This window comes from Podarcis liolepis, assembly GCF_965112155.1.
Source record: "Podarcis liolepis genome assembly, chromosome: 10".
NCBI lineage: Eukaryota > Metazoa > Chordata > Lepidosauria > Squamata > Lacertidae > Podarcis > Podarcis liolepis.
In genome coordinates, this window is record NC_139562.1 from 74098000 (window position 1) to 74125634 (window position 27635).

Sequence of the window (27635 nt, forward strand, 5' to 3'; positions counted from 1 at the left end):
TCAGACCTTGTGGGGGGCCAGACTACCGGACTATATTTTTTGGGGGGGGCAGGAGAACGAGTACCTATGCCCCACAAATAACCCAGAGATGCATTTTAAATAAAAGGGCACATTCTACTCACGTAAAAACATGCTGATTCCTGGACCATCCGTGGGCCAGATTGCAAAGGCGATTGGGCTGGATGTGGCCCTCGGGCCTTAGTTTGCCTACCCATGGGCTAGGCCCTCACCACTTTCCCACATGCACAGCAGACCCTGGTCTGAACTGCAGCTTAATTACCGGTAACAACTAGGCCAAGGTTCCAGACCAAGAGACCATTGTATGTGAATGTTGGACTGCTCCTTTAAATCTGCTTGAGCTGTATTGGAGAAAACAATAGTTGAAGTGGCAACCTACACTCCTATTGTTTTCTGCCCAGGGAAGTCTTCTTATGGGAGAATTCTGGAATGGAAAAGCATCTTGTGAATTCTCCTAGATATCTGGATACCACACCTTTACCCAGGCCTTTTTTTCCAACTGGACCTCAGTTCCGGCACATCTCAGGTGGGCACCATTGCCATTGTAAGAGAACAAGGGAGGCATTTGTGGTGAGTTCCGGTGCCTCTTTTTCTAGAAACATGGCACAGCCTTTGCCATATCTTAGAAATGAAGCATGGATTAACATGTTGTGGCTATCATAAGAGAGTCTCTCATTCAACAGGAAGAGCTGCAGCAAAGAGTTTATCACACTAATATCTCAAGCAGCAAGAAAGGAGATATATAGCACCTGGTTAGAGGTCAGATAACTAAGTAAAGAAACAGAACAGCAGTCATGTAAATGTTGCTGCAGCACACCTAATAAATGGATACTTTGTATTACAGAGTTTGTATAATTAATGAGTACGGTGTGCACTATTAGAATAGTGTGTGTTTTGAGCATTTACAATATGGGTTCTCTATACCAAATGTGTTTAATTCTCCCCTTGAAATCAGTGAAACCTAAGTGAAAAGTACCTAATTTTGGCAATGAGAGCCGTGCAGTTGAATGGCTGTGGGGTGGAGTGGAATGGCTGGTGGCTGAGGCTGGATGAATGATTGTATGGGTGTCATGTTGTTTGAATTTTATACTATATTCCATTTAATTTTCTCTGACTTTCTCTATTTTATATTATGTCTATGTATATAGAGTATGTATTTTTTTACCTGGTGCTATTGTACTTATTTGTACCAAAACTAACCCTCCCTCATTTCTGGCACAGACATCTAACTAAATCTAAAATAGCTATGCAACATGCTTTTTCTTAATTTTAACCACTCCTTCTGACATGTGTCCCTGGAGACATTGAAACCTTTTCCTTCTGTGTGTATGTGTGTGTCACCGCTTTGTCTGGTGTTCACAGTATTTGAGCAGCTTCTTCGCACTTGCTTCATTAACAAGGCACAGGCAACATAGCGGGTCTCTCCCAAGGGTGGCTCCGTGTGTCATTTCAGCTTCCAAAAAGAGACACCCCTAACAACAAACATCTTGTACCAACACAACGGATATGTTAGCAACAAGTATCGGCAAGGCTAATGCAAAAGAAGATCCTACGAGAAATCTTTTGGTCTTGTCACTTTCTCTAAATTCCTTCTGTCAGTATTTAAAAACAAACAAACACCACCCTTCATTCTCTAAATGTCCTTTAACTCACCGGTATCTGGATCCTGCTTTACCAGCTGAGTTCTCATTTGTCTGCCCACGTGGCTCCCCTCAGTGCCCGCCAGGATGTATCTTCCCACAGTGTAATGGGGATGTGTGGGAGAGCTTGGGTTTTGGCACCAAGGACTTTGCACGGGGTACAGGATGGGTGGGATCTTTTCTTCCCTGTAGAAATAGAAGCAAGAGGTTTCATACAGAGTCTTTTGTATGTACTGACTCATGGGGGGGGGGGGTTTGTACACTGCAGTGCCCACTACAAATGACAGGGTTCTCTCTGTACATTCCCATTATCATTTATTTGGTTTAGTATCTCCCTCAGAATTCCAGTTTAACTAAGAGAATTTCCAAAATAAATTTTGGAGCTGCAGAATGTGCAGTTCCCCATAGCTTGACTTTCCCTCGCATCTTTTCCCTCTTCTGTGTTTTCAGTGCACACATGTGCATTGATAAAACACTGCTGAAAAAAATTATTGATGTGATCCTATGTGAGCCCCACCCCCAATGCTATTTACCTAATTACAATTTCTCCCCCTTTAACTATTTTGCCATAGAGGAAAACTCACAGGTAACCATACGATGGCTTGCATGTTTTCTCCTGCAGGTCCCAGAGCAGCTTCACAGGAGCAGTTTTAACTTGGAAAACATTAAGGGAGGAGGGAATAAATCCCTCCTCCCTCACTGATGTGATCCAGATCCAATCTGGATTGCTCACAGATGCTATTACTTCCCTGCCCCTTAAAGTACAATCCTAAATATAAATATTCTGATCTATTTAAATATTTTAAATAACGTTAACATAATAAATGTTGGCCTTGGCTCTCTTCATGCATTCCTCTGGACCTCATGTTCTTTGCTATGTTTGCTTCTTTTGTTGTCAGCTGGCATTTATTTCACCAGAGTCTGACCTTCTATAGCTTCTCTGGCTCACCTCAGGGAGATCTGGACCATGGCATACTAGCTTTCAAGGCTCCTACAATTTCATGTGTTGAGCATTCAGTGTCCTCCAAAATACAACTTTGGAAGATGATGTTTTAGCGAACAGACAGCTAAGAATTTACATGCAGAAAGCTTTATCCAGCTAAACTGCTTTAAATTAAAAGACTATCATTCTACCCTGCCAGCAGAATTCCAAAGACTTTGCTCGTTAGACTTGTATTGAAATTGCAGGCTTTTGCATTCCAGTCTGCAGTACTACAGTGCAAAAACCAAAAAGATGTGTTAGCTGGTAGGCTTTCCACCCCCTCCCCAATCTCCATGGACTCCTTCCATATTGATTTGTCTGTGCTGAGTAACCTCTACACACTTCCAAGGAAAAACTTGCAAAAGTTTATGTGAGGCCTTTTAAAATCTGAAGCCTCCAGAAGGGAAAAAGAAAGGTACTTGGAATTGCTGTTGCCCTGGGCTTGTGAAGGAGGAAGGGTGTGATTAATCTGCTCCAGTGAGGAGCCCAGAAGCGCCTTCTGCTGGAACAAGACAATGCACAAGTGCCACGAGGGACGGCCACTGGAAGCCTCACAGAAGCCACTCTGAGCTTCCCAAAGAACAGTGAGGAATCCTTATAATAAACAAGCCATTTTAATTATTAGCATAGGTGCCAACTCTATGGGACTGAGGACACCCAAGCCCCCCCCCCATATATTGGGATGGGGCTGAGCCCCCCCTCATCTTGAGGGGCTGGCTGTGGCAGGCCCTGCTGGACCTGACCGTGGCTGTTGCGGGTAATGTCTTGTGAGCAGGGTTGCGCCAGAGTGCCAAAGGTCCAGCACTCTGGCGTGAGCCTTTGACAAACCCAGAGTGCTAGTGTCACACTCTTGCACAGAGCCGTAGCTGGGTGATCTTACGCCCCTGGCAGAACTGTCCAGATTGCGCCCCCGGCCACGGCTCTTCTTTCTGCCTCTCCCCCACCCATTCAATTCACCCTCTATTTAAAACCATTTCTTATGAGGCAATAATCAATATTTATATTTATGGACATATTTTAAAGCCAATTTTTGTGCCCCCCCCATCGCCCACCTCGCCCCCCCCAGCTACAGTCCTGCTTTTCAACCACTCTTTTTGAGGCTGTGATCTTTGTTGTACCCAAAAACTAGCAGGTAAGAGAAAGTTGGATAGTATGATATAATATGAACCATTACATAAATAATGCAAATTGATTCAGGTGCAATACCGTAGAATAAATTCTGGTTCATTTGTCCCTGTGAGATTTTGAACAACATTTCCCTGCCAAACGTCAAACATCCTGGGTTGCCATCGGTCTTTTTGCTGGCGCATGCCAATAATAGGCTGTATTAAATTTCTACAGATTCTGCCACCCTCTTCTCCTTCCTTTGTTTGCTTTTGGTTCCAATTGATGGGTGTAAACCAAGCGACAGCCTAGAAGGAGAAGAGTAAAAGCTTAAATTACTGCACTGCATGTTCAGGCAAACTGTTTCTAGGACTATCAGGCTGCCCAATGTCACATACCTTGAAATCCCCCAAAGGCATCAAGAAACAAGGCACTCCTTCCCATTCCTATCCAAGGCTGGTCTTGGTTATCGGTGGCAAGCAGGAATCAGTGCTGCCCAGCAATCACTGAAGATGGGATGGGCAACATCAGATGAGTTAAAAGTGTATGTTTTTGTTTTTCCCCCAAGCTGCAAGCTGTTAATCCTAATTATTTATTTTATGTGCTTAGTAAAAGGATTGGAACAATGTTTAATTCTTAAGGGTTTCTATGCAAAATGGAGTGTCAGAGGTGGAGGAAGCATTCTATATAAACATATTAGACACCAGATGAAACGTTTCTCTTTAACCAGGCCTTTGGCTGATTAATATTCTATCCCCTTTTAAATGTGTTTGTGGTTATTGGTTTTTTTCTGTTTTTATTATGTATTTTGTGTTCTCGTTTTGTATTTTTAGGTTGTGAACTGCCCTGTGATCTTCAGATGAATAGAAATTTAATAAGTAGTAATAATTACTATTCCAGGTCAAGCTAATTGTCCTGAGTGCCCAGCAGCTCTCCAGAATCTCCAGCAAAGTTTCTCCCCAACATATGTTACCTGATCCTTTAAAATGGAGATGACAGAGGATGACCCTGGCTCCACCTGAGTGCAAAAGACATATTCTGCCCCTGAGCCAGGCTTCTGACCAGCTTCTGCCTGCACACCAGCTGATCACTAACCCCTGAACCTAGGGAGGAATAGAACAACTGACAACTTCAGTTTCTCATTTTTCCAGCCTTAAATTCAGTTCTCTACAACCGGGTCAAATACATGTTGGAAATGCAGAGAAAAAGAAGGGACTTTTTATCATATATGGTGGGAATGTAGAGAAGTTTAAAAAAAATGGGAAATGATATATAATGAATTAAAAACATGTTTAAAATGGCATTTGTAAAAACAACAACAACCAGAAGCATTTTTGTTAGGGATTGTAGGACAAGACCTGCCAAGAAAAACAAAGAACTTATTTATGTATGCTACAACAGCAGCAAGAGTCTTGATAGCACAAGGATGGAAGAATGAGGAAACCCCGACAAAAGAACAGTGGCAAGAGAAATTGATGAGCTATGCAGAGTTGGCTAAATTGACATATAAACTGCAGGACAAGGACAACTGTGACTTTAAGGAAGAATGGGAGCTTTTTACAAATTATCTAAAAAGACGAGATGAACTGGACTCCTTGGCAGGTTTTGAATAAACATACACAAATTTATTGGTTGATAACATGTTGGATGGACTTCCTGTTTCCGACGGTGGGAAATGGCGGACTCCCACATGACTGGACCCCAGCCGTTCTGATAATTCAGGGCTGATATGGGGGTAATTAGCCCTGGCAGCCTCCCCAGGGTAGGGGAGGACTGTCTCGGTCACTCGGTTTGTCCAAGATTGCTGGTGTGGCAGACGGCAGGGCAGTGGGTCACGGAGCAAGGAACAACTTGCACTCCTGCGATGCCACTCCCATGGCCAGATGCATCTATTTGGGAAAATATAAAGATTCGAAAAACAAACAGACACGCTCTGAGCTGATGAAGCTGGGGGGGACGGACTTCAGTATGTACAGTCTCTGGTGTAAAAGATTGAACTTCAAAGAGATCCTCATCATGTTGAATCATAGAATCATAGAGTTGGAATAGACCACAAGGGCCATCGAGTCCAACGCCCTGCCAAGCAGGAAACACCATCAGAGCACTCCTGACATATGGTTGTCAAGCCTCTGCTTAAAGACCTCCAAAGTAGGAGACTCCACCACACTCCTTGGCAGCAAATTCCACTGTCGAACAGCTCTTACTGTCAGGAAGTTCTTCCTAATGTTTAGGTGGAATCTTCTTTCTTGTAGTTTGGATCCATTGCTCCGTGTCCGCTTCTCTGAAGCAGCAGAAAACAACCTTTCTCCCTCCTCTATGTGACATCCTTTTATATATTTGAACATGGCATGTGTGGACTCCAGAGGGGCTTGGTATGTTCTTTCTTCCTTCTAACATTAACAATTGGTTTTTCATGCCAAGCCTTATTAAGAATTTAAATTGCTTTTTAAAAGGTGAGTACAGATGGACTTCTATATATAATTGGAACTTATCCGCAGCCGCCTTTTCTTTTAAGATTCGAAATACCTGTTAAAGACGAAAACAAAGAGTAAAATGGTGCTCACCCACTAAGCAGTTACGGAATATTTGAAATATCTCCCTGATTAAGAGAAACAGGAGCTAATTGATGGCCAGCCACAAAGACAGGAGACAATATTATATATGCAACTGTTTGCAAAAAGAAATTTTTCACTGTGCGAGAGAGAAAAGGCTAAATGGATGTCTGGCAGCCCCCTCTAGGGCCCGGAGGGGGGACTGGGTGGATTCCAAAGGCTGATCAATCGTCAACTGACTGATATGACTACACAGCAAACAGGCAGCTTAAGAATAAATCAACAAGGAGTCTTTGAAGGAGGTTTCTCTCTGTTTCTTCGATAACAGCTGGACGGGAAAGATTAACGATTTGGGAGCTGCCAAAATAACAATCCTTAAAGAGTTGGTCAGAAGCCTGGAATGGATACAATTAGATGAAGCGGCACAATTGAAAAACAAAAATAGTTGAAATACATGGGCAAATCTGCACTCTATGAAAAAAATATCATTTGTCTTCTGACATGATTGAGGATCACAGAGCCAGAGACAAACGTGGAGGATAAAATCGGGGTATTGAATTATGAAAACACTGATGATGAGAGGCAGGACTATGATTTGTAAAATGCTTCGGAATTCAGATTGTGGGAAGTCAACAAAAAATTAAGACTATAATTTGGAAGACAATTGGACTTTTTAATTTTAGTTTTTTATTTTTATTGGATTTGATTTGATATGTTAATTGGATGTTCTTATTGGAAAATAATAAACGCTCTAACAAAAAAAAGATAACATGTTAGATAGATAATGTAAGGATATGTACAATTTTATAACATGCAGAGAATAATATGTGCTGAGAAATCAGAGAGAGGAGCTGAGGGAAGTCTTTGGTGGGGGGGAGGAATGGAAGGAAGGGTGGGAAAAAAGGGGGAATAATGTATGCAATTATATGGTTTGATAATTTGCTATGTTGAAATTGCTAATAAAAATATTTTTAAAAATAATAATTCAGTTCTCTACATTCCTCTAAAATACTTACGAATTTTCATTGCAAAAACAATGAACAATGGTTTTTGCAATGAAAATTCATAAGTATTTTAGCACATGGTTCTCCTAATACACACATTTCTATATGCCATTATACCTAATATACACATTTTGGCAAGTGGTTTCTGTAAAATAATGTATTTTTGTATGTTACTTCCATTAATAAATGCATTTTTGTACATTTTTTAAAAATTAAAAAAACCTACATCGCAAAATTGAAGAAGTGCACATCTTGAAGGATAACTCCATTTCAGTGAATGTATAGTTTTTGGGAAACAAACCAAATTTCTCTCTTCTCCTCTTCTCCCACCCAGCATTCTTTCCTTCTTTACCAGCTATTTGAAACTAAAGATCTGGTACTCATTCTTCCAGGTGAAATGAGAAATGCCCCCATATGAGATGTATCCTTGGGACAGAGGTGGATTGAGGGCAGCGTGGTTCAGCTGCAGTGGTATGGAGCTCAGAGGGTGCCGCAAGGGGCGTCGCAACAATGACTTTGAACGAAAGGCGAGAGGAGGGGGTGCCAAATTTTGGCACCGCCACTGCTTGGGAGCAGTAGCTGTGTGTGAAGATCTGTCTAGTCTTAATATAGAATATAATAATAGGAGTAAGTATAATGGCACTGGGCTTTTAAAACAAACAAACAAACAAACAAACAAACAAACAAACAAACAAACAAACAAACAAACTGGAACTCACTGGAGTTCAGTTCCAGCACCTTAGAATCAGGCCATTGCCATTCTAAGAAAACAGGGAAGGCACTGTTGGTATTAAAGGGTTAAGAAGCTCTAATCAGGACGCTCTAATCACTGAGCAGCTGGAGGTCGTTAGGCTTCCAGGAATGTGAGTTTGTATAAATAGTCAGCTCACTCGTGTGTTCCTCCCTTTTCCCCCCTTCCCCTTTCTTTTGGGGCGTGTTTGCTGATATGTGTGATTCTTCACCAGGGTTTTTTGTTTTGTGTAAATAAACCTTTTATTTGAGTTCCAAACCGCTTGCTCCAAGATTCCTTTATTGAAAAGATGCTGACTCTCCAGCCCTTCTTGAGCCGCTGTGCGAAATGCTCTGCTGTAATGTGACATTGTGGCATCGGAAGCACACTGGACATTTGATTAGCATTAAACTAATTAAAGTTTAATGGGACAGGTTATGGCTGTTTGTACGTCAAGAAGGAGATAAGGAGTGCAGTTCAGAGTGATTTATGAAAGGACTGGAGCGAAGACAGAAGCGGTTGCCGACAACGAAAGCCTTCAAAGCAGCTTGAGTCCTGCAACGTGCCTAGGAAAAGTTTTAAAGAGGCACTGCGCAGTTTGTACTCACTGGAAGACGTCTTATTCCTCGAGGAGCCACCTCAGCAGCTGGGAGACAGTCTACAGGTCTGTGAGTATCGTTCCTAAGCCCCAGGGAGGATGGCAGAGTCCCAGGAAAGTTTTACTGTCCCATTTACGCGACTCAATGGGAAAAATTGGCAAGATTGGAAGGCTAGAGTAAGGGTTTGGTTGCAAGCAAAAGAGTTGTGGAGTTGTACTGAAGCACCGCCTTTACAGGCAGCTGCAGACGCGTCTGCAGAAGACAAAGCAGCAGCGGCAGCTTCACAGAAACGTGACAGGAAAGCCCAAGGTCTACTAGTTTTGGCAGTGGGACCAGAGCAAATGCCTTATGTTTCTGAGTTAAAGAACACGCATGAGGTCTGGACGGTTCTGCAGCGGCTAAATTCCAGAAACACTGCGGGGGCCAAGATCCATGCTACAAGATGTTTGTTTGATTTACGTCTCCAACCGGGAGCGTGTGTGAAAGAACATATTGCCAAAATGGTGTCTGCCTTTAATCAACTAAGACAGCTGGGCATTCCTTTCTCTATGGAGCAGCACTCATACATTTTGTTGTCTTCTCTTGATAAAAGCTATGAGACTCTAGCTTTAACTTTGGAAGCTATGCCTTCAACTGAATTAACCCTTGAATACATTTCTTCTCGACTTGCAGATGAACAGGATAAAAGGCAAAGAGAAAGAGGTTTGTCTTCAAAGGGGAGTTATGCTGTGCCTAAGAGTGGGGATGCTGAGTTTGAGAACACAGTAAATGCTTTTGCAGCTAGACACTGTTTTCGCTGTGGTTCCTCTTCCCATTTAATCAGGAATTGTACACGTGAACCTGGTCAAGACAGCACCAAGGCCGTTACCCCTAGTTACCAGACAAGGAGTTCCAGGGGACGTCGAAGAAGAGGAGGAGGTCGTGGCTACTCCCACAGCACACAGCACATGGCTTCAGCAATGGCGTTGATGCAAGGGCGTGGCCAAGGCAGCAATCTACGCTGGTTGATCGACAGTGGTGCATCTCACCACCTGGTGGCGCCATCTAGTGTCCGTTTGCAGAATTGCAGACATTTGCAAACCCTTAAAGTTGTGACAATGGCAGATTCAACTAAACGTTCCTTAGACACCGTAGGCACAGTGTTTTTGAAGTGTTTGCAAACAGAAATTGATGCCTACGTGCTAAAGGGAATGAAGGGGTGTATTTTGTCTGTGTCAGAACTTGATAGAAATGGGTTTAAAACTGTGTTTGAAAATGGGGTTTGCACTATTTCAAAGAATAACGTATCTCTTTTGCAGGTGGAATGCAGAGATGGGTTATATTATTTTGAGACAAGTCCAGATGAAGTTGAACAGGTTCATGCTGGTTGTGTGAACTCGCCTACCCATAATTCTTGTGTTCATTTATGGCATCGCCGTTTGGGACATATTAATTTTCAGTATGTTAAAAGGCAACCTGAATTATCAGAAGGGTGCAAATTGAACAAATGTACTAAGTATTTGGATTGTACTGCATGCAAAAGGGCGAAGGTTCATAGATGCAGCTATCCCAGTTCAAATAGGAAATCTGACAAAGTATTCCAACTTGTGCATATGGACCTATGTGGCCCAATGCCTGTTGCTAGCATGGGAGGTTCGAGGTATGCACTGTGTCTCTCGGATGACAAAACAAAGGTTACATGGTTTTTTCCTCTCAAAACAAAAGCAGATACTGCAGAAACAGTTAAAAATTGGGTTCATGCAGTAGAACTTGAATTCGGTACTAGAGTTCTTGCTTTTCAGACAGACAGAGGGTCAGAATTTACCGGGTCTGTGTTGCAGAATTTCTTTAAGAAAAAGGGAATTAAGCATCGTCTGTCTACACCTTATTCCCCCCAAGAGGGAGGCGTGGCCGAACGTAAAAACAGGGTTCTGCAAGAGTTGGCAAACTCTATGTTGTTTGATGCTAAACTTCCTCAAAGTTACTGGGCGGAAGCCTGGAAGACGGCTACTCATGTTCTGAACCGAGTATATAATTCGGTAATTGATACTACGCCATATTTTGCTTTATATGGGAAGAAGCCCAAAGTTAATTACTTTCGGGTGTTTGGATCTCAAGCCTATGTACTTATCCCAAAAGCGTTAAGGAAAAAGGGAAGTCCAAGGGCTAGGAAACTCATCTTTTGTGGGTACGAACCACACGCCAAATCTTGGAGGTTCGTGAACCCAGATGGGGATACTACAAGAGTGGTCCTCAGTAGGAGCGCCGAATTTTGTGAGCAATCCGGATGGACTCACTTACATGCTAACCCTGACATTTTGAGAGATGATTTAGGCGTTTATGCTGAGAAAGAAAGTCCAGAGGATGATGAGCCAGAAGGGGATGGTGCACATGGTTCAGATGCAGATTCTGACCAGGCACAAGGTTCTTCTCCTAAGGTAGAAAAGCCAGAATCTAAGAGTGTTCCAACATCGCCAGTCAGTAGGCCTAGCAGACAGCAAAAGCGAAGCAGGTCGCCTGCAACACCAAGCCCAAGGGAGGTATCTAAATGGAGGTCTTTATCCCTAGAGGCACGTCCAGACATAAAGTCTGAGACAGATTCTGACAGCCAACGGTCAGAGGGGGCACAAGAGGAGCAATTGCGCAGGTCAAAACGTGCCACAAAGGGCAAGCCGCCAGAGCGGTTTAAGGTGACAAGTGTATACGTAAATATGGCACAGTGTGAGCCAGATAGCTATATGGAAGTACAACAGCTTCCAAGCGCAGAAGCCGTAAAGTGGCAGGAAGCAATGGAAAAAGAGATGGCTTCAATGAAGTCTCTCAGTGTGTTTACAAGTACAGAGCTTCCAAAAGGGCAACAAGCTGTAGGTTGTCGATGGGTATATCGTTTAAAGCCCACAACTACTGAGGAGTTGCAATATAAAGCCCGACTAGTTGCAAAAGGGTTTTCGCAGCGCAAAGGAGTTCACTATTCTCAAATCTATGCCCCTACTTCAAGATCAGAGTCATTAAGAATGCTTTTAGCCTCTTCAGCTAAGAAGGGAAATAAGCTGTTTCATTTTGATGTCAATGTGGCTTATTTAAATGCAGACTTACAGGAGGAAGTATATATGACGCCACCACCAGGTTTTGAAGGAGACAAGCCAAACCAGGTCTGGCGCCTACACAAATCCATTTATGGGTTGAAACAGTCCGCCCGTAATTGGAATTCCTGCTTAAACGATGCTCTAGAGAGCATGGGGTTCAGAAAGAGCGCAGCAGATGCGTGTCTTTATCTAAAAGGCTCGGGATGTGAACAAGAAGAAGTCTTGATATTTGTTGACGATTTATTATACAGTGGAAAGGACGATAAACTTGCACAACAATTTGCCACAAAGCTTGGAGAAAGGTTTCAGATAAAATCACTAGGCAATGTATCTGTTTATCTAGGAGTTAAAATTCAGCAAGATGAAGATGGGAACTATTGGCTCAGCCAAGAAGCTAAGATCCAGCAGTTGCTGGAAAGGTTTAAAATGGACAACTGTGCTGGTGTTAAAACCCCAATGGAGTTAAGTTACACAAAGGATGCTCAAACTGAGCAACAGGCAGAGTTCTGTAATCCCGGGGTTTATCAGTCAGCGATAGGCAGTCTACTCCACATTGCACAGTGGACTCGGCCCGATATAACATATGCTGTCAACATGCTGTGTAGACAAGCTGAAAAACCATCAATGCATGCTTGGCAAGGAGTAAAAAGAGTTTTAAGGTATCTCCAAACTACCAAAAGGTTTCGCTTAAAACTATCAGCAGAGGGCAGCACACAACTCGAATGTTGGGCTGACAGCAGTTGGGCAGATGCTGGACCAGATAGAAAATCAGTGTCAGGAATGGCGATAAAATTTGGAAATGCACTAATTGGTTGGAGATCAAGAAAACAATCACTTATAGCTTTAAGTTCAACTGAATCTGAGTTCAATGCATTATCAGATGTATGTAGAGAACTGGAATTTTATAAGCAACTGGTACAAGAATTGTTTGGAGAATGTTCCCTACCTATCAGAGTGTGGGAAGACAATCAACCTTGTATTAAACTAGCTAAATCAGGTCAATTCAAGGCACACACAAAACATTTGGATATCCGTTATCAAAATGTATGCCAAAGTGTAAAACAAGGTTTAATTGAACTAAAGTATTGTCCAAGCCAAGAAAATCTCGCAGACGGTTTTACAAAAGCTTTGAGTCCGCAATCTCATAAATGTTTCTGTTCAGGTTTAAATTTGAATTAAGGTTGGTACAGCTCAGTGTTACGAGCGAGAGGGGGTGTTGGTATTAAAGGGTTAAGAAGCTCTAATCAGGACGCTCTAATCACTGAGCAGCTGGAGGTCGTTAGGCTTCCAGGAATGTGAGTTTGTATAAATAGTCAGCTCACTCGTGTGTTCCTCCCTTTCCCCCCCTTCCCCTTTCTTTTGGGGCGTGTTTGCTGATATGTGTGATTCTTCACCAGGGTTTTTTGTTTTGTGTAAATAAACCTTTTATTTGAGTTCCAAACCGCTTGCTCCAAGATTCCTTTATTGAAAAGATGCTGACTCTCCAGCCCTTCTTGAGCCGCTGTGCGAAATGCTCTGCTGTAATGTGACATTGTGGCATCGGAAGCACACTGGACATTTGATTAGCATTAAACTAATTAAAGTTTAATGGGACAGGCACTCGTGGTGAGTTCTGGCACCTCTATTTTCTAGGGAAATAGCTCTGATGTGGCAAAATCATTTTACATTCTCCATGTGGCTGACCTGAAGCTTGTTGTGCAGGGATAGGAAAAGTGATACCTGCTGACATTTTCTCTTCAACCTAGCTATTAAGGTCCCTTCAAAACCCCTGCCCTGCTTTCCTTCTTATCACCTTTCTCTCAGAAGTGTCACATAGCCACCTTCTCTGTTCCTCCCCTTTCTTCTAATATACTGATCGGAATTTAAAAGTGACAGCTAGGTTATTCTAGCTGGGGGCTACGGTGTGCTTAAAGGTACAATGCAAAATTGGCCTTTGTCAAGGCCTTTGACCAATAAGCCTTATCTCTAATTAAGATCTGGAATAATATGGTGGTCAAGTTTTAAGAAAGCCAAACCCAAGGAAATCCCAGTTTACTATAAAAGAATCGGAAGGTAGCTATCAGAAGCAGGGGTGCCAACTTGAATAAAATATTTTGGGGCCTAGGTAAGCCCTGCCCCATATAACTGATCACAAGACAACTTTTTTGGGGGGGGGTGTGATTTCCTCAAATATAGGCGTTAGCTCCTATGATCAGAAGTACCTGCCCAGAAGGATTGCAAAGGATAGTGGTGCATTCTGGGCCTGGTTTAAACTTGTCCAGGTCCTTCCAGAGATAATCTGTTGGAGGTTTTGAAGGTCTTTTAGAATCTGCAGCCCAGACCTGCAACAATGAAGCGGGAAGCAAGCAGTCAGACGCTGCATAATTTTGCCTTGAATTTTTCCACAACATAACAGCAAATGCAACCCTCTGATTACTAAACCTCTCCTGCAATGCACCTTGTTATTTTGCTCACCATTACTGAAGAATTAGCCTTCATTCTGATCTTTGGGGGGAATTTGAAGATCGCTATTGGGTGGCCGCCAAAGTTCTGCTGGAGTGTATAATCTCCGATGCCCTCTTCTTTATCAGGAGAACTGTTCAGTATCTTCACATAATAGCCATGCGAATGAACTTCAACAATTTTAAGGTTCCCAACCGCACTAAAAATAAGAAGATAACTGAGTTCAGTGTTTTTCAGGCTCCTGGGAACAACTGTCTCTATACTTATACTGGGGTTACTAGTACAGAAAAGGTGGGATTACCATATATGCTTAGTCCCTCCCCATGGAATCTCCCACAATGGGTAGCACCATCAGACAGCAGAATAAGGCACTTGATGGGGCTCAGATTGAGTAGGGGTCCACCGGGAGATGGCATTGCTGCCTCATTTAGAGTCACTCTTCCTACCCAGCCAAGTGTAGTGCACAGTCACTGTATACCCCCCCAGAAGTCCGCTTACCCCAAGAAGGGCTCGGCGTTGGGGGGCTGGCGTGGGCTGTTTTAAATCCCCTGGGAGCGGACCTGAGGGAAGCCTGATTGTTCCCTCAAGCCCCGGACAGCCCTCCTTCAATGCCAGCCTGCCATCGGCCAATTTGGCAGGCTGACGCAGAGCAGGATTTCAAGCTGGGAGCGCAAGGTGAAGCTTGCGCTCTGGAAGGGATCAGACGCTGACACCCAGCCCTGCATCGTCGGCGGGAGGCAAGGCGCTGGCCGTCTTGCAAAGCCACCGCTCTTCTTCATTGGATCCACCCACTCCCATAATTTTTGCCTTTACTCATTGAATTGACTTTGCTTTGGCTGTGGTGGTTGCCATATTTGTGGGGCCGGTTGGAATTTGACTACCAGGCGAATTGGCTATGACCTGGATGGTTTGCCTACCTGTAGCAATCATCACAACTTTGGCAGTTTAGGCATTTGGTAACCATAGCCTTGGTTAGAGGGAGGGGTTGTACCCTCACCTTCTAATCCAGAAATAGGGTATCCCGTTAAAGGGATCCATGATGGAGTTGCTTCTGTCCATTCGCCCAGATGGGCGCTTTGGGCCTCAGCGCTCCTAGAGACGGGGATCCCTGCGGGCATCCCCCTAGTTGATGTAAGTGGCAGGAATCCCCACTGCCAGGTTGACCACGATGTTCTTCCAATAGGCAGCCTGGAAATAAATGCTTACCCAATGCCTTTGCCAAACCAGCTGTAGTCAATAAAGTTGTGGCCTGATATGATTCCATTGAACTGTGTGGTCTCCTTGATGGGAGCTCATCTAAGCGGAGGAAGTGGGGATTGAATGGCCTGGACCTACAAGTGGTTGGAGACAGCCATAGCCTCCAGCATTTCTTCGATGAAAATAGGGGTGTCCCATTATATAATGATAATTTTACTATTTATACCTCACACATCTTACTGGGTTGCCCCCCGACACTCTGTGCAGCTTCCAACATATATAAAAAACATAATAAAACATAAAAAAATCCCTATATAGGATTGCCTTCAAATGGCTTGGGGATTGGATAACTCCATACCCTCCAACATTTCTCCAATGAAAATAGGGACATCCTAAGGAAAAGTGGGACATTCTGGGATCAAATCAGAAACCGGGACAGCTTCTCTAAACCAGGGACTTCCCTGTAAAATAGGGACACAGGGTCTGGATACAGGTTGTAGGTAGCAAGAAGTAGTTTCTGGTCTGGAAACTTGCCAACTAAGAGTATATCACTGGGGCTGATTTCTCAGGTCACATATTCTGTCCTATTCCATCCCATGTGGCACAAATCTTATTTCTCCTCCTGCTTCTCCCTCTCTCTATTTCCCCCATCTGTTTCTCTTTACCCCAATCTGGAGCTGACTCTGCACGTTCCTATTTTCATCAGAGAAATACAGTGGTGCCCCGCAAGACGAATGCCTCGCAAGACGGAAAACTCGCTAGACGAAAGAGTTTTCCGTTTTGGAGGTGCTTCGCAAAACGAATCTCCTATGGGCTTGCTTCGCAAGACGACAATGTCTTGCGAGTTCCTGCTGGTTTTTTCCCCTCCCCCCCCTTTTCTAAGCCGCTAAGCCGCTTATCAGCTGTCTGATCAGCAGATAAGCCGCTAAAAGCCGCTAATAGCGCTAATAGTGCTAATCTGCTAATCCTTCAATGGGCTTGCTTCGCAAGACGAAAAAAACCGCTAGACGAAGAGAATCACAGAACGGATTCTTTTCGTCTTGCGAGGCACCACTGTATTAGAGGGTGCTACATTCAGCCTGAAGTGGCAAAGACCAGGAAAAGCTCTGCTGGTTCTGCTTCTTGTGAAAATAAGCAGAACCAGCCCAAGCCCAAGCCTGAGCCTGTGAGATCTTGAAGTATCCTCTCCCTTTCCCTGCTTTGGTAGTTTCCTTCTTACTGGAGTTATGAGAATGTTACTTAGAATCATAGAATCATAGAATCATAGAGTTGGAAGAGACCACAAGGGCCATCGAGTCCAACCCCCTGCCAAGCAGGAAACACCATCAGAGCACTCCTGACATATGGTTGTCAAGCCTCTACTTAAAAAAACAAAAACAACCCACAAAGAGGCAATGTGTTGAAATGATTAAGATTTAATGTACTCTGCTTTTTCCAGAAATGGTATTTCCCCCCAGAAATGACAGAGCAAAAATGAGACAAAGGTTCTGGGTTTAAAAAACAACAACGTTTTTTAGGGAGTCGAGGGACTACTGGACAGAACAGACACAATCACCTGTAGGTACTGGAAAGAAACAGGTTTATCTCTGGACTTTTACTTAGTTAAGGCAACTCCATTGACAGAGCTGTCCACCCTCAGCCCCCACTAGGTGTTAATAATTATTTCAGGACGTGTTAGAGAGCCACAAAGCCAAAAAAATGCAGCAACTCCATATATCTGATGCAGTTTAAGAATTGTTTGTTTTATACATACTGTGGTATGTTCAAGCCTTGTTCTCTTTTGCTGATAGTTCTGGTTTGTGGGTGTTTAATCCAACAATTATTAATTTCCCAAAAGCACATTTACAGCAACTCAGGTCAAACTGACATATTTTTGCAGCCTCAGATACTCATGCCAGATTAACAGTTTATGTGTGTTTCTTTTCAACATGTATTTTTTTAAAATGATATTTATTGAAGAAAGATTTTTTTAAAATTACAAAAAATAAAAAGACAAAATTACAAAGAAAAAAGACAAAAATAGAAAAAGAAAAAGAAAAAGAAAAAATAAAACCATCATTTTCATAGAATCATAGAATCATAGAGTTGGAAGAGACCACAAGGGCCATCGAGTCCAACCCCCTGCCAAGCAGGAAACACCATCAGAGCACTCCTGACATATGGTTGTCAAGCCTCTGCTTAAAGACCTCCAAAGTAGGAGACTCCACGACACTCCTTGGCAGCAAATTCCACTGTCAAACAGCTCTTACTGTCAGGAAGTAGTTCCTAATGTTTAGGTGGAATCTTCTTTCTTGTAGTTTGGATCCATTGCTCCGTGTACGCTTGTCTGGAGCAGCAGAAAACAACCTTTCTCCCTCCTCTATGTGACATCCTTTTATATATTTGAACATGGCTATCATATCACCCCTTTACCTCCTCTTCTCCAGGCTAAACTTGCCCAGCTCCCTTAGCCGTTCCTCATAAGGCATCGTTTCCAGGCCTTTGACCATTTTGGTTGCCCTCCTCTGGACACGTTCCAGTTTGTCAGTGTCCTTCTTGAATTGTGGTGCCCAGAACTGGACACAGTACTCCAGGTGAGGTCTGACCAGAGCAGAATACAGTGGCACTATTACTTCCCTTGATCTAGATGCTATGCTCCTATTGATGCAGCCCAGAATTGCATTGGCTTTTTTAGCTGCCGCGTCACACTGTTGGCTCATGTCAAGTTTGTGGTCAACCAAGACTCCTAGATCCTTTTCACATGTACTGCTCTCAAGCCAGGTGTCACCCATCTTGTATTTGTGCCTCTCATTTTTTTTGCCCAAGTGCAATACTTTACATTTCTCCCTGTTAAAATTCATCTTGTTTGTTTTTGCCCAGTTCTCTAATCTGTCAAGGTCGTTTTGAAGTGTGATCCTGTCCTCTGGGGTGTTAGCCACCCCTCCCAGTTTGGTGTCATCTGCAAATTTGATCAGGATGCCCTTGAGTCCATCATCCAAGTCGTTGATAAAGATGTTGAATAAGACCGGGCCCAAGACAGAACCCTGTGGCACCCCACTAGTCACTCTTCTCCAGGATGAAGAGGAACCATTGATGAGCACCCTTTGGGTTCGGTCAGTCAGCCAGTTACAAATCCACTGAGTGGTAGCATAGTCAAGACCGCATTTTACCAGCTTCTTTACAAGAATATCATGGGGCACCTTGTCAAATGCCTTGCTGAAATCAAGGTAGGCTACATCCACTGCGTTCCCTTCATCTACCAGGCTTGTAATTCTGTCAAAAAACGAGATCAGGTTAGTCTGACATGACTTATTTTTCAGAAATCCATGCTGACTGTTGGTGATCACAGCATTCCTTTCTAGGTGCTCACAGACTGTTTGCTTAATGATCTGCTCCAGAATCTTCCCTGGTATTGATGTCAGACTGACTGGGCGATAATTATTTGGGTCCTCTCTTTTCCCCTTTTTGAAAATAGGGAGAACATTTGCCCTCCTCCAGTCTGCCGGGACTTCGCCTGTTCTCCAGGAATTCTCAAAGATGACTGCCAGTGGTTCTGAGATTGCATCTGCCAGTTCTTTTAATACTCTTGGATGCAGTTCATCTGGCCCTGGAGACTTGAATACATCTAAACTAGCCAAGTATTCTTGTACTATCTCCTTAGTTATTCTGGGCTGTGTTTCCTTTGCTGAATCATTCGCTCCAAATTCTTCAGGTCGGGCATTGTTTGGGATAGATGATGGGAAAAAGTGAGTTAATAACACGTACTCTAAAATTAAAATATAATTAGATGAAAGTACAAAAACGCAGGAAACAAGGTCTCAATTTGCTGTTATTTTTTATTGTAAAGAATGCAGGGTGTGGAGGATGTGGGGAAGTCCAGTGGATCACGAAAAATTGTTTGAAAAATAAATTTTCTTTCTTTCTTTAATTTCTTTGTTTGCTTCTGTAAAGCCGCTTTTGTTGAATTTTCGATGATGTATTTGACCTTGGAAAAAAGCAATAAAAAATATTATAAAAAAAGAGGAGTTCAGCCCTTTCTGTGTCCCCTGTTTGCATTTCACCATCTTCTCCTCTGAGTTACCCCACTGTTTCTTTGTTCTTCCTTTTGCTACGAACATACCCATAAAAGCCTTTTTTGTTGCTTTTAACCTCTCTAGCAAGCCTGAGTTCATTCTGTGCTTTAGCTTTTCTGACTTTGTGTCTACACGTGCTGGCTATTTGTTTGAATTCCTCTTTGGTGGTTTCCCCCCTTTTCCATTTTTTGTACACATCCTTTTTTAATCTTAACTCAGTTAAAAGTTCTTTAGATAGCCACCCTGGCTTCTTTAAGCACCTTCCATGTTTCCGTCTCAAATTCTCCAATTTCATTACCTTCTTTCCATGACCTCCTCTTCCTCCCATCTCTTGTATCTTGATTAATAATTGTCACAGCAAATTCTTTCCATAATTCATAGTATTCTGTCATTGCATTACCTTACTCTATTTTCATCTTATCTTATAAAAAACCTTAAAACTTAAGACTTAAGTCTTATTTTTACCAGCTTCTCATAACCATAACCTTTTTACCTGATTCTTTAAACATTTTTACAAGAGCCAAGTAATTTCATTTCAACATTTTTCCAACGTTCATAAAACATTTCTGATAATAATAATAAAAAAGAGAATAAAAACAATCCAATCTTCTTCCAGCGTCCCCTCTCCCCGGTCCCAGGATTGTCAGTCCTTTTTTTATCCCATTAGTCTGGCACATTAACCTGGTGATCTTCTATCCGAGGCCTTCAAATCTCTTCCATGTCCCTTCTGCAGCTCTTCTTCATATTTTCCCTTCACTCGTGGGAACTCCAGCTTGGTAGTGTTTTTGACCCATTTCAACAAATCAGCCCCTTTCTCATAGTTCAGACTAGACTCCATGTGGTATTTTAAAACATGTTTCAGATTCCCTCCAAGATTAGGAATCCCATCAGCTCCAAACCTCTGACGGCCCATTGCCAGACTCGGAAAGTCCAAAAATCCCTGCATAGGGGAGTCAGTCCAACCCCCCATTTCCAAATCAATCCAAACTTTGTCTTTCCAAATCTGGTTTTTTCCAAGTTCATTTGTCAAATCCAAAGGCTCATTTTCCTGCTGGGCCAAAAGTCCCTCCATCCCTGGCACCCAAGATTCAGCAAGGTCCTCTTCTTTCGGTTGTTCTGTCATGGCACGCTCCTGTTTTGGTTCCTGAGTGGGCTCCATATAGTTTCCCACTACCTGTTCAAAGGTTCTAGCCGCATTAGTCATAAAATCCGTCTTCTGACTTAACTGATCCAATAGGGCATTTATTCTACAGAAAGCACCCAACAGTGCTTCTGAAGGCATTGTCCTACAAGGTCACAAATCCTTTCCCACAGCTGTAATCAGTAACAGCTGCAAGTTCCCAAGATTTAGTTACAATTTCACAGTTCCCCTCTAGGGGGAAAAACTTCTGGTTGTTCTTTTTCTTGAAAACAATAGCAACAAAGTTTCTTTTTAAAGATATTTTGTCCATATTTGTTCTTTTAAAAGACGAAAGGAAACAATGGAGTCACAATGTTTCTCTTCTTTTAACTATCTGTCAAAGACATTTGTTTCTGGTCAATGAGCTTCAAACATCAATTTTGACACCCCGCTCCAGGGTCAGGACGGTGGAAAATTACTTTGCTTTAGCTTCACTTCTGCAGGTTTAAACAGCTCAGGAAAAAGTTCCCCTTCTTCTCCTGCTACTGAAGGGGGGTTCAGTGATTTTAAATGATGAAAGTCGATCCTTTAAAAGTGATTTTTAAGGCTCTAGTTTGCGTTGTCTTTGCTTTGTTCTGACTACAAGGAAACGGAAGGGTGACTTCCTGTTTAAACCTTCCTGTTTCAGTACCAAATTAAGGTTAATTTTAAAGTCCAAATTCCTTTTAATTTCGCCAGTTCTTATTTGAAGTCCAAATATTTAATGTTCCAGTACTCTCCGGCAATGGCTATGCGGCTTCGCTCCACAGAAAAAGCAATTAACTCACAGCACCACGCCACTTCCCCCTCTTCACTTCGGAGCCCGTTTGTGGGTTCCTTTGTGGGTTGGGGGGCGCTAAGGGTGCCCGCTGAGTCCCACGGTCACAGGCTTCATCCGCCTGTGATTTCCAGAAGGGTCCCCGCTACGCCGCAGCAGAAAAGACCCGTTTCATGCGGAGCTAGTCCCTCCATTTCAGAGGGAGTCCGCCATTGCTGGTGGCGCCACCCCGGAAGTCTGTGTGTTTCTTTTCAACATGTAACTCAGTTGATTATAGTATTGGTCAGCATGACCCACAATTCTATGAAAAGTGTCTTCTTCTTCCTCTCTGGCGATCCTTCGTAGCTGAGTAAGATTGTTTTCCATAAACACAATTTTAAAAATGAGTCCGTAAGTGACTGTGGAGGCCAATTCTGGATCCACACGTCCTTCCACAGTGGGGACATTGGTTTCCTGGCAGGAGTTGATCACTGTGTGGATTTGCCAAGCGTGCCTTCCTCTTAGCACGTTTCTCCCTTTTGTCCTGAGTTCAAGTATCTTCAAAGCCCATGATACCTTTGGTCTAGGCTGTTCTCCAACTGGAGCGCTCGCAGGTCAGTGTTTCCCAGTTGTCAGTGTTTATACTACATTTTTAAAGATTTGCCTTTAGAGAGTCTTTAAACCTCTCTTGTTGACCACCAGCATTACACTTTCCATTTTTAAGTTCGGAATAGAGTAGTTGCTTTGGAAGACAATCATCAGGCATCCACACAACATGACCAATCCAACGAAGTTGATGTTGAAGAATTATTGCTTTAACACTGGTGATCTTTGCTTCTTCCAGTACATTGATATTAGTTCACCTGTCTTCCCAAGTGATGTGTACAATTTTTCGGAGACACCGTTGATGGAATCTTTCAAGGAGTTGGAGATGGCGTTTATAAGTGGTCCATGTTTCACAAGCATATAGTAAGGTTGGTAGAAAAGTGTAAAAGCAGACTGAATAAGTGGCTCTTAAATGTTGTGGTTTGAGAGCCACTGTTCCATTTCATTGATGGATCGTCTTAATTTGTTTCCTTGCTTATGGCCACCAGATGGGAATGTTTTAAATACTCAACTACAGACTTCTGATCTCTGCAAGATGGCAAACGGAGCACAGATCTGATCACTCTGACAGATCTGAGCCCTGTTTTCCTAGTTTTTTGTCCTAAAATTAGGTGCCTCGGCTTATATTTGGGTCGGCTTATACTCAAATATATACAGTAAGCTTAATTCGGCGCCAGACGAAGGATTAAAAAGGAAGTCCGTTCTTTGTCTTCTGGGTAATTAACCATACATAGAAAAAATTTGCAAGTTGAAAACTATGATCTTATTTGATATTTACTGTGTGGGCCTGCTGATGGGAGAATTCAAAGCAATTGAAACCCATTCTTTATTGTTTGACATTGCTACAGGGTTTTAAAGCTGGCCACAACAGTATTTGTGTATGGAAAAGGGAAGGCAGTGCCAGGACTCCAGTGACATCTGAGAGCCCTTACACTGCCCTTCCAAAGCTTTTCCCCGGTTGGCTTGTTACCAATACTGGAGTATAAAAGTGGAAACTGAATTTTGAACTGCAGCCGCCGTTAAAACTGAACTCAGCAGACGAGATTTGGATTAAGACAATTAAAGTACTCTGTTGGGGGAATATAAGAAAACTTTATCTCGGCTGGAGGGAACTACAGAGCACTGAACTTGGTTTACTGTATACATATTGTAATTTTAAGGAGGGAAAAAAAACTAGCAAGAGAGGTTGATGTTAAGTTGTGGGCGAACATATCAGATGACACAGCGATTCTTCAAACAGCTCTTGTTTATTCAGAGGCCAGAACAGAACAGAACTGAAGAGCTCAGTCAGCCTGCTTATATAGAGCTCCAGAACAACGTAACTGTAGCAACTTTCTAAAACTATCCAATCACTGAACGTCACTTTCGATCCTTCATTTGCATACAAACTATCCAATCACTGTACGTCACTTTCGATCCTTCATTTGCATACAAACTATCCAATCACTGAACGTCACTTTCGATCCTTCATTTGCATACAAACTATCCAATCACTGAACGTCACTTTCGATCCTTCATTTGCATAACTATCTACAGTATCCCCCTGCTGGCCCAGGGTGAGATCTTCAGTACATAACAGTTGATATATCTATTTATAAGGATCTTCAAGTGCTGCAACTCTTCATTCTACCCTGAAACATTTTTGAAAATTGGATACTGAATTTAGTACTCTCTTTCCTGGGCAATTAAGTGGTAATTCTTATGGATATATTGTTTCTGACTCTTTCTTAAGGTAGATATTTGTTATATATGAATATCAACATAGAATTTGGGTTTTATGTTAAACTGCATATGTGTATAAAGTAAACAGGTCAAAAGAAGGGGGTGTAGTGGGAAAGCACAGAAACTGTTATTGTTTACTGAGAACATACATGGAATGGTCTTGAAACTGATAAGGTGGTGGTGAAAACTGGCTGTTTTGAGAACAACGGAAAGATGAAAATATGACAATGATTAAACAGTCAGAGTTGAGTTTGGACAGAAGGGCCCAAGTACAGGACCCGGGGGATAAATTTCAATTTGAATAGGTGAATCTTTTTTCTGAATTGAAAAAAGAATTTATGAGAGAGATGAAGGAAATTATGGCTAAAATAACAGATGAGTTTACAACCTGAATGGATCAAAGCATTAAAAGGGTAACAGAATCAATTGAACTAATAGAGTCTTGGACAGGGAGAACTGAGGAAGGGGATGTTCCTAGGCAAAAGTTGGAGAGGAAGCCTGAAAACTGGGGAAAATTATTGATATGAAAAAACTACAAAAGGGTAGATTTGGAATTTTTGTGGTTTAGGCAGAAAACACTTGAGGCGGTCGTGGTGGAGAAAATGAGGCAGAAAGTACAACCTTTGAGACTGAGAGAAGTTTGGAGGGAAGACGAGCTGGATTTGGAACTTGCCTCAACTGACAGATGTCTGCTGATGAAATTAAAGTATGCCAAAGTTAGGAAAAAGAATGGGAAATAGTCTTGGAAATGGTTATTGTTTATGTGCAAAATATTGTAGATATTGGTACATTAGCAGGCTTTGATTAAATGCTTGCAATTAGTAGGGATGGGGATAAAATTAGAAGAAAAAATAATAGTTAACCACAGGTGTTAGTAAGTTTTGATTAACTATGTGTAATTATTAGAAAATTGGGTAAATGGATATGGAATTATAAGTGAATTTTACAATTTAAATCTGTTACCTCCGAGGATGTGGACAGGCTGCTTGGACGAGTGAAACCAACCACCTGTCTCCTTGATCCTTGCCCATCCTGGCTGATAAAAGCTAGCCGGGAAGGGCTGGGCGATGGGCTCTGCGGGGTGGTGAATGCATCCCTCTGTGAGGGAGCCTTCCCAGACCCGCTGAAAGAGGCGGCCATTAAACCGCTTCTTAAAAAAACATCTTTAGACCCGTCCAGTATGGCCAACTATCGCCCAGTCTCAAATCTTCCGATCTTGGGCAGGGTAATTGAGTGGGTGGTTGCTGAACAACTCCAGGCACGTGTGGAGGATGCGGACCATTTGGATCGGGATTCAGGCCTCATCATGGGACTGAAACTGCCTTGGTCGCACTGGTCGATGATCTCTGGCGGGTTAGGGACAAAGGTGAGAGCTGTTTCCTAGTTCTGCTGGATCTCTCAGTGGCCTTTGATACAATCAACCATAACATCCTTCTGGACCGTCTAGAGGGGCTGGGAGCTGGGGGCACTGTTATACAGTGGTTTCGCTCCTTTCTCCTGGGCCGTGTTCAGAAAGTGGTGTGGGGGATGAGTGTTCAGACCCCTCACTTGTGGGGTGCCTCAGGGTTCTGTCCTCTCCCCATGCTTTTTAACATCTATATGAAGCCGCTGGGAGAGATCATCAGGGGGTTTGCACTGGGTGTCCATCAATATGCAGATGATACCCAGCTCTACCTCTCTTTCAATTCAGAACCAGTGAAAGCGGTGAAGGTCCTGTGTGAGTGCCTGGAGGCGGTTGGAAGATGGATGGCGGCTAATGGATTGAGGTTGAATCCTGGCAAGACAGAAGTACTGTTTTTGGGGGACAGGGGGCAGGCTGGTATGGAGGACTCCCTGATCCTGAATGGGGTAACTGTGCCCCTGAAGGACCAGGTGCTCAGCCTGGGAGTCATTTTGGACTCACAGCTATCCATGGAGGCACAGGTCAATTCTGTATCCAGGGCAGCTGTCTACCAACTCCACCTGGTACGCAGGCTGAGACACTACCTGCCCACGGACTGTCTCACCAGAGTGGTGCATGCTCTAGTTATCTCCTGCTTGGACTACTGCAATGTGCTCTACGTGGGGCTACCTTTGAAGGTGACCCGGAAACTACAACTAATCCAGAATGTGGCAGCTAGACTGGTGACTGGGAGGGCCGCCAAGACCACATAACTGTCAGATTCTCAGGCCTCAGTCAGAGGTAACTGGCCACTCTCCAGGCACTAGGCTTGAGATCCTTGTTGACCTCCCCGTCTGCGTCTCCCGGCAGGATACAGGCAAGGTCACATTCGGCGATCCCACTCAGCGTGAGAGGGACACACCATTCCTCCCTCCTCCCTGCTTCCCTCAGGGAGGGGAAAGAGACAGACAGAAATCTATTTACATGTCTTTATTTCTGTCATTGCAGCAGTACAGAGAAACACGTCTGCACTCTCCAGACTCCAACAGTAGAGAGAGAAAACTCCACCCCTGTACTTCCAGTACAGGTCAGATGACACACTGAGCTAACATCCTGTGCTCAGTACAGTGAATAGACTGCCCCTTTGTTGCCATGGTACAGTCCCAAACAACAACATCCTGTTTTGCTTCGCAGACACCTGCAGCTCGCTCTTGCATTGCTGCTTTTTCCTGACATCCTCCCCCAAAAGTATCAATGTGCGTTGCGAGCAAAGTGTGATCCAGGGAAGAATACAACCAGTTGTTATACATATAATAATCCCCTGTTGTTTCAGTTCCACCCTTGGAACTACCCGCCACTGGTTTCCCCAGTGTACCTCTCTGGTTGTCTGGCTTCCAAGGAATGAGTGCATCTGCATTACCTTGGCTAGCAACTCTCTGTTGTGTCTTTGTCTCTGACACAGCTTCAACCTGTCCTCGGTTGTGTACAACAGCAACACATGCAACAGCTAAGTTAGCAAACTCTTTTGAATACCTCTTGGGTGGTACACCCTTTGTAACTCTCTCAGGCCTGCGTATGAGGTGCTGATCATCTCTGCTCACTGGTTCAGCCTCTGGACTCTTAGGAGAACCAGATCCAATAGTAAACAGTGGTTCTTCCTCCATCTGTGAAGGCCTACCCATTGTGTAAGACTTCCTCTCAATGACTGTGTCAACTGAGCTCTGTGAACTATCACTGTCATCATCACCACTGTAATCAGTAAAATCATCACTATCATCATTGTCCTCAGTGGGAAATGTGTGAACAATTACTCTCTCCTGTTCAGGAGCACTCTCTAGAAATTTTGTGAGAATCACCTGACCAGATTCAGACAAAATTACTCTGTAGAGACCCTTTTCATATCCCACAAAAATGCCTCTGGCATTCTTTACTCCACCTGGAGCTTCTGTTCTCACATGAGACCCAAAAACCTTAAAATATGCAACAGAAGGTTTTCTATGGAACAGCTTCTCAAAAGGAGAACTTCCCAAATCTTTTGAGACCTTTCTCAACCACGCGTGACAATAAGACATCAACGACTCCGCCCAATATTCATGTGGCAAATGTGAACTAAGCAATTGCGCATTCATCCCCTTTTGCAATTCTTTGTTCACCCTTACACACACACCCCTGTTCCATGCTTCCGCTGAAACAGCAACCTGGTGGTTAATCCCTTTCTCATCCAGGAATTTCTGAAAATCCTGTAACAGAAAAATTGGCTTCTCATCTGCGAAGAGATAATCAATGTTAGCATCATGCACATTCTTAACCTTGTCACAAAACTCCTTAAACCTTTCTAAGGCTTCTTTTGGTTTCTCTAATGTATATACCCACACATAATGAGAGAAACAATTCACACACACAAGATAATATCTTGCATTGCCTCTAGATGCTGCTAGAGGACCAATCACATCAGCATACACCCGCTGAAATACTCTGTCAACCCTGGTCACCTTCTGGGCGCCTTTGGTCACACCTGCAAGAGATATTTCGTTAGTATCAAATGCATTACATTTCATGTAATCACTTTGATCAAAAGTCAACAAATACAGTCCATCTTTCTCTCTGGCAGAAAGATACAGCTCT

General features: G+C 43.1%; 1 protein-coding gene across 9 annotated transcripts in view; it reads right to left on the reverse strand.

The window, feature by feature from the left end:
• LMNTD1 (lamin tail domain containing 1) overlaps positions 1 to 27635 on the reverse strand; it is a 234282-nt gene that overhangs the window by 73360 nt on the left and 133287 nt on the right. For all 9 annotated transcript variants that reach the window (XR_014516765.1, XR_014516766.1, XR_014516767.1 and 6 more), the window contains exons 6-9: positions 14149 to 14335; positions 13896 to 14015; positions 3847 to 4052; positions 1672 to 1844 (exon numbers count right to left, since the gene is read on the reverse strand). Coding sequence is in view for 6 of the 9 variants with exons in the window: in XM_083464182.1 (XP_083320308.1) it covers positions 1672 to 1844; positions 3847 to 4052; positions 13896 to 14015; positions 14149 to 14335 (686 nt within the window). In the remaining 3 variants the exon portion in view is untranslated. The remainder of the gene's footprint in view (positions 1 to 1671; positions 1845 to 3846; positions 4053 to 13895; positions 14016 to 14148; positions 14336 to 27635) is intronic.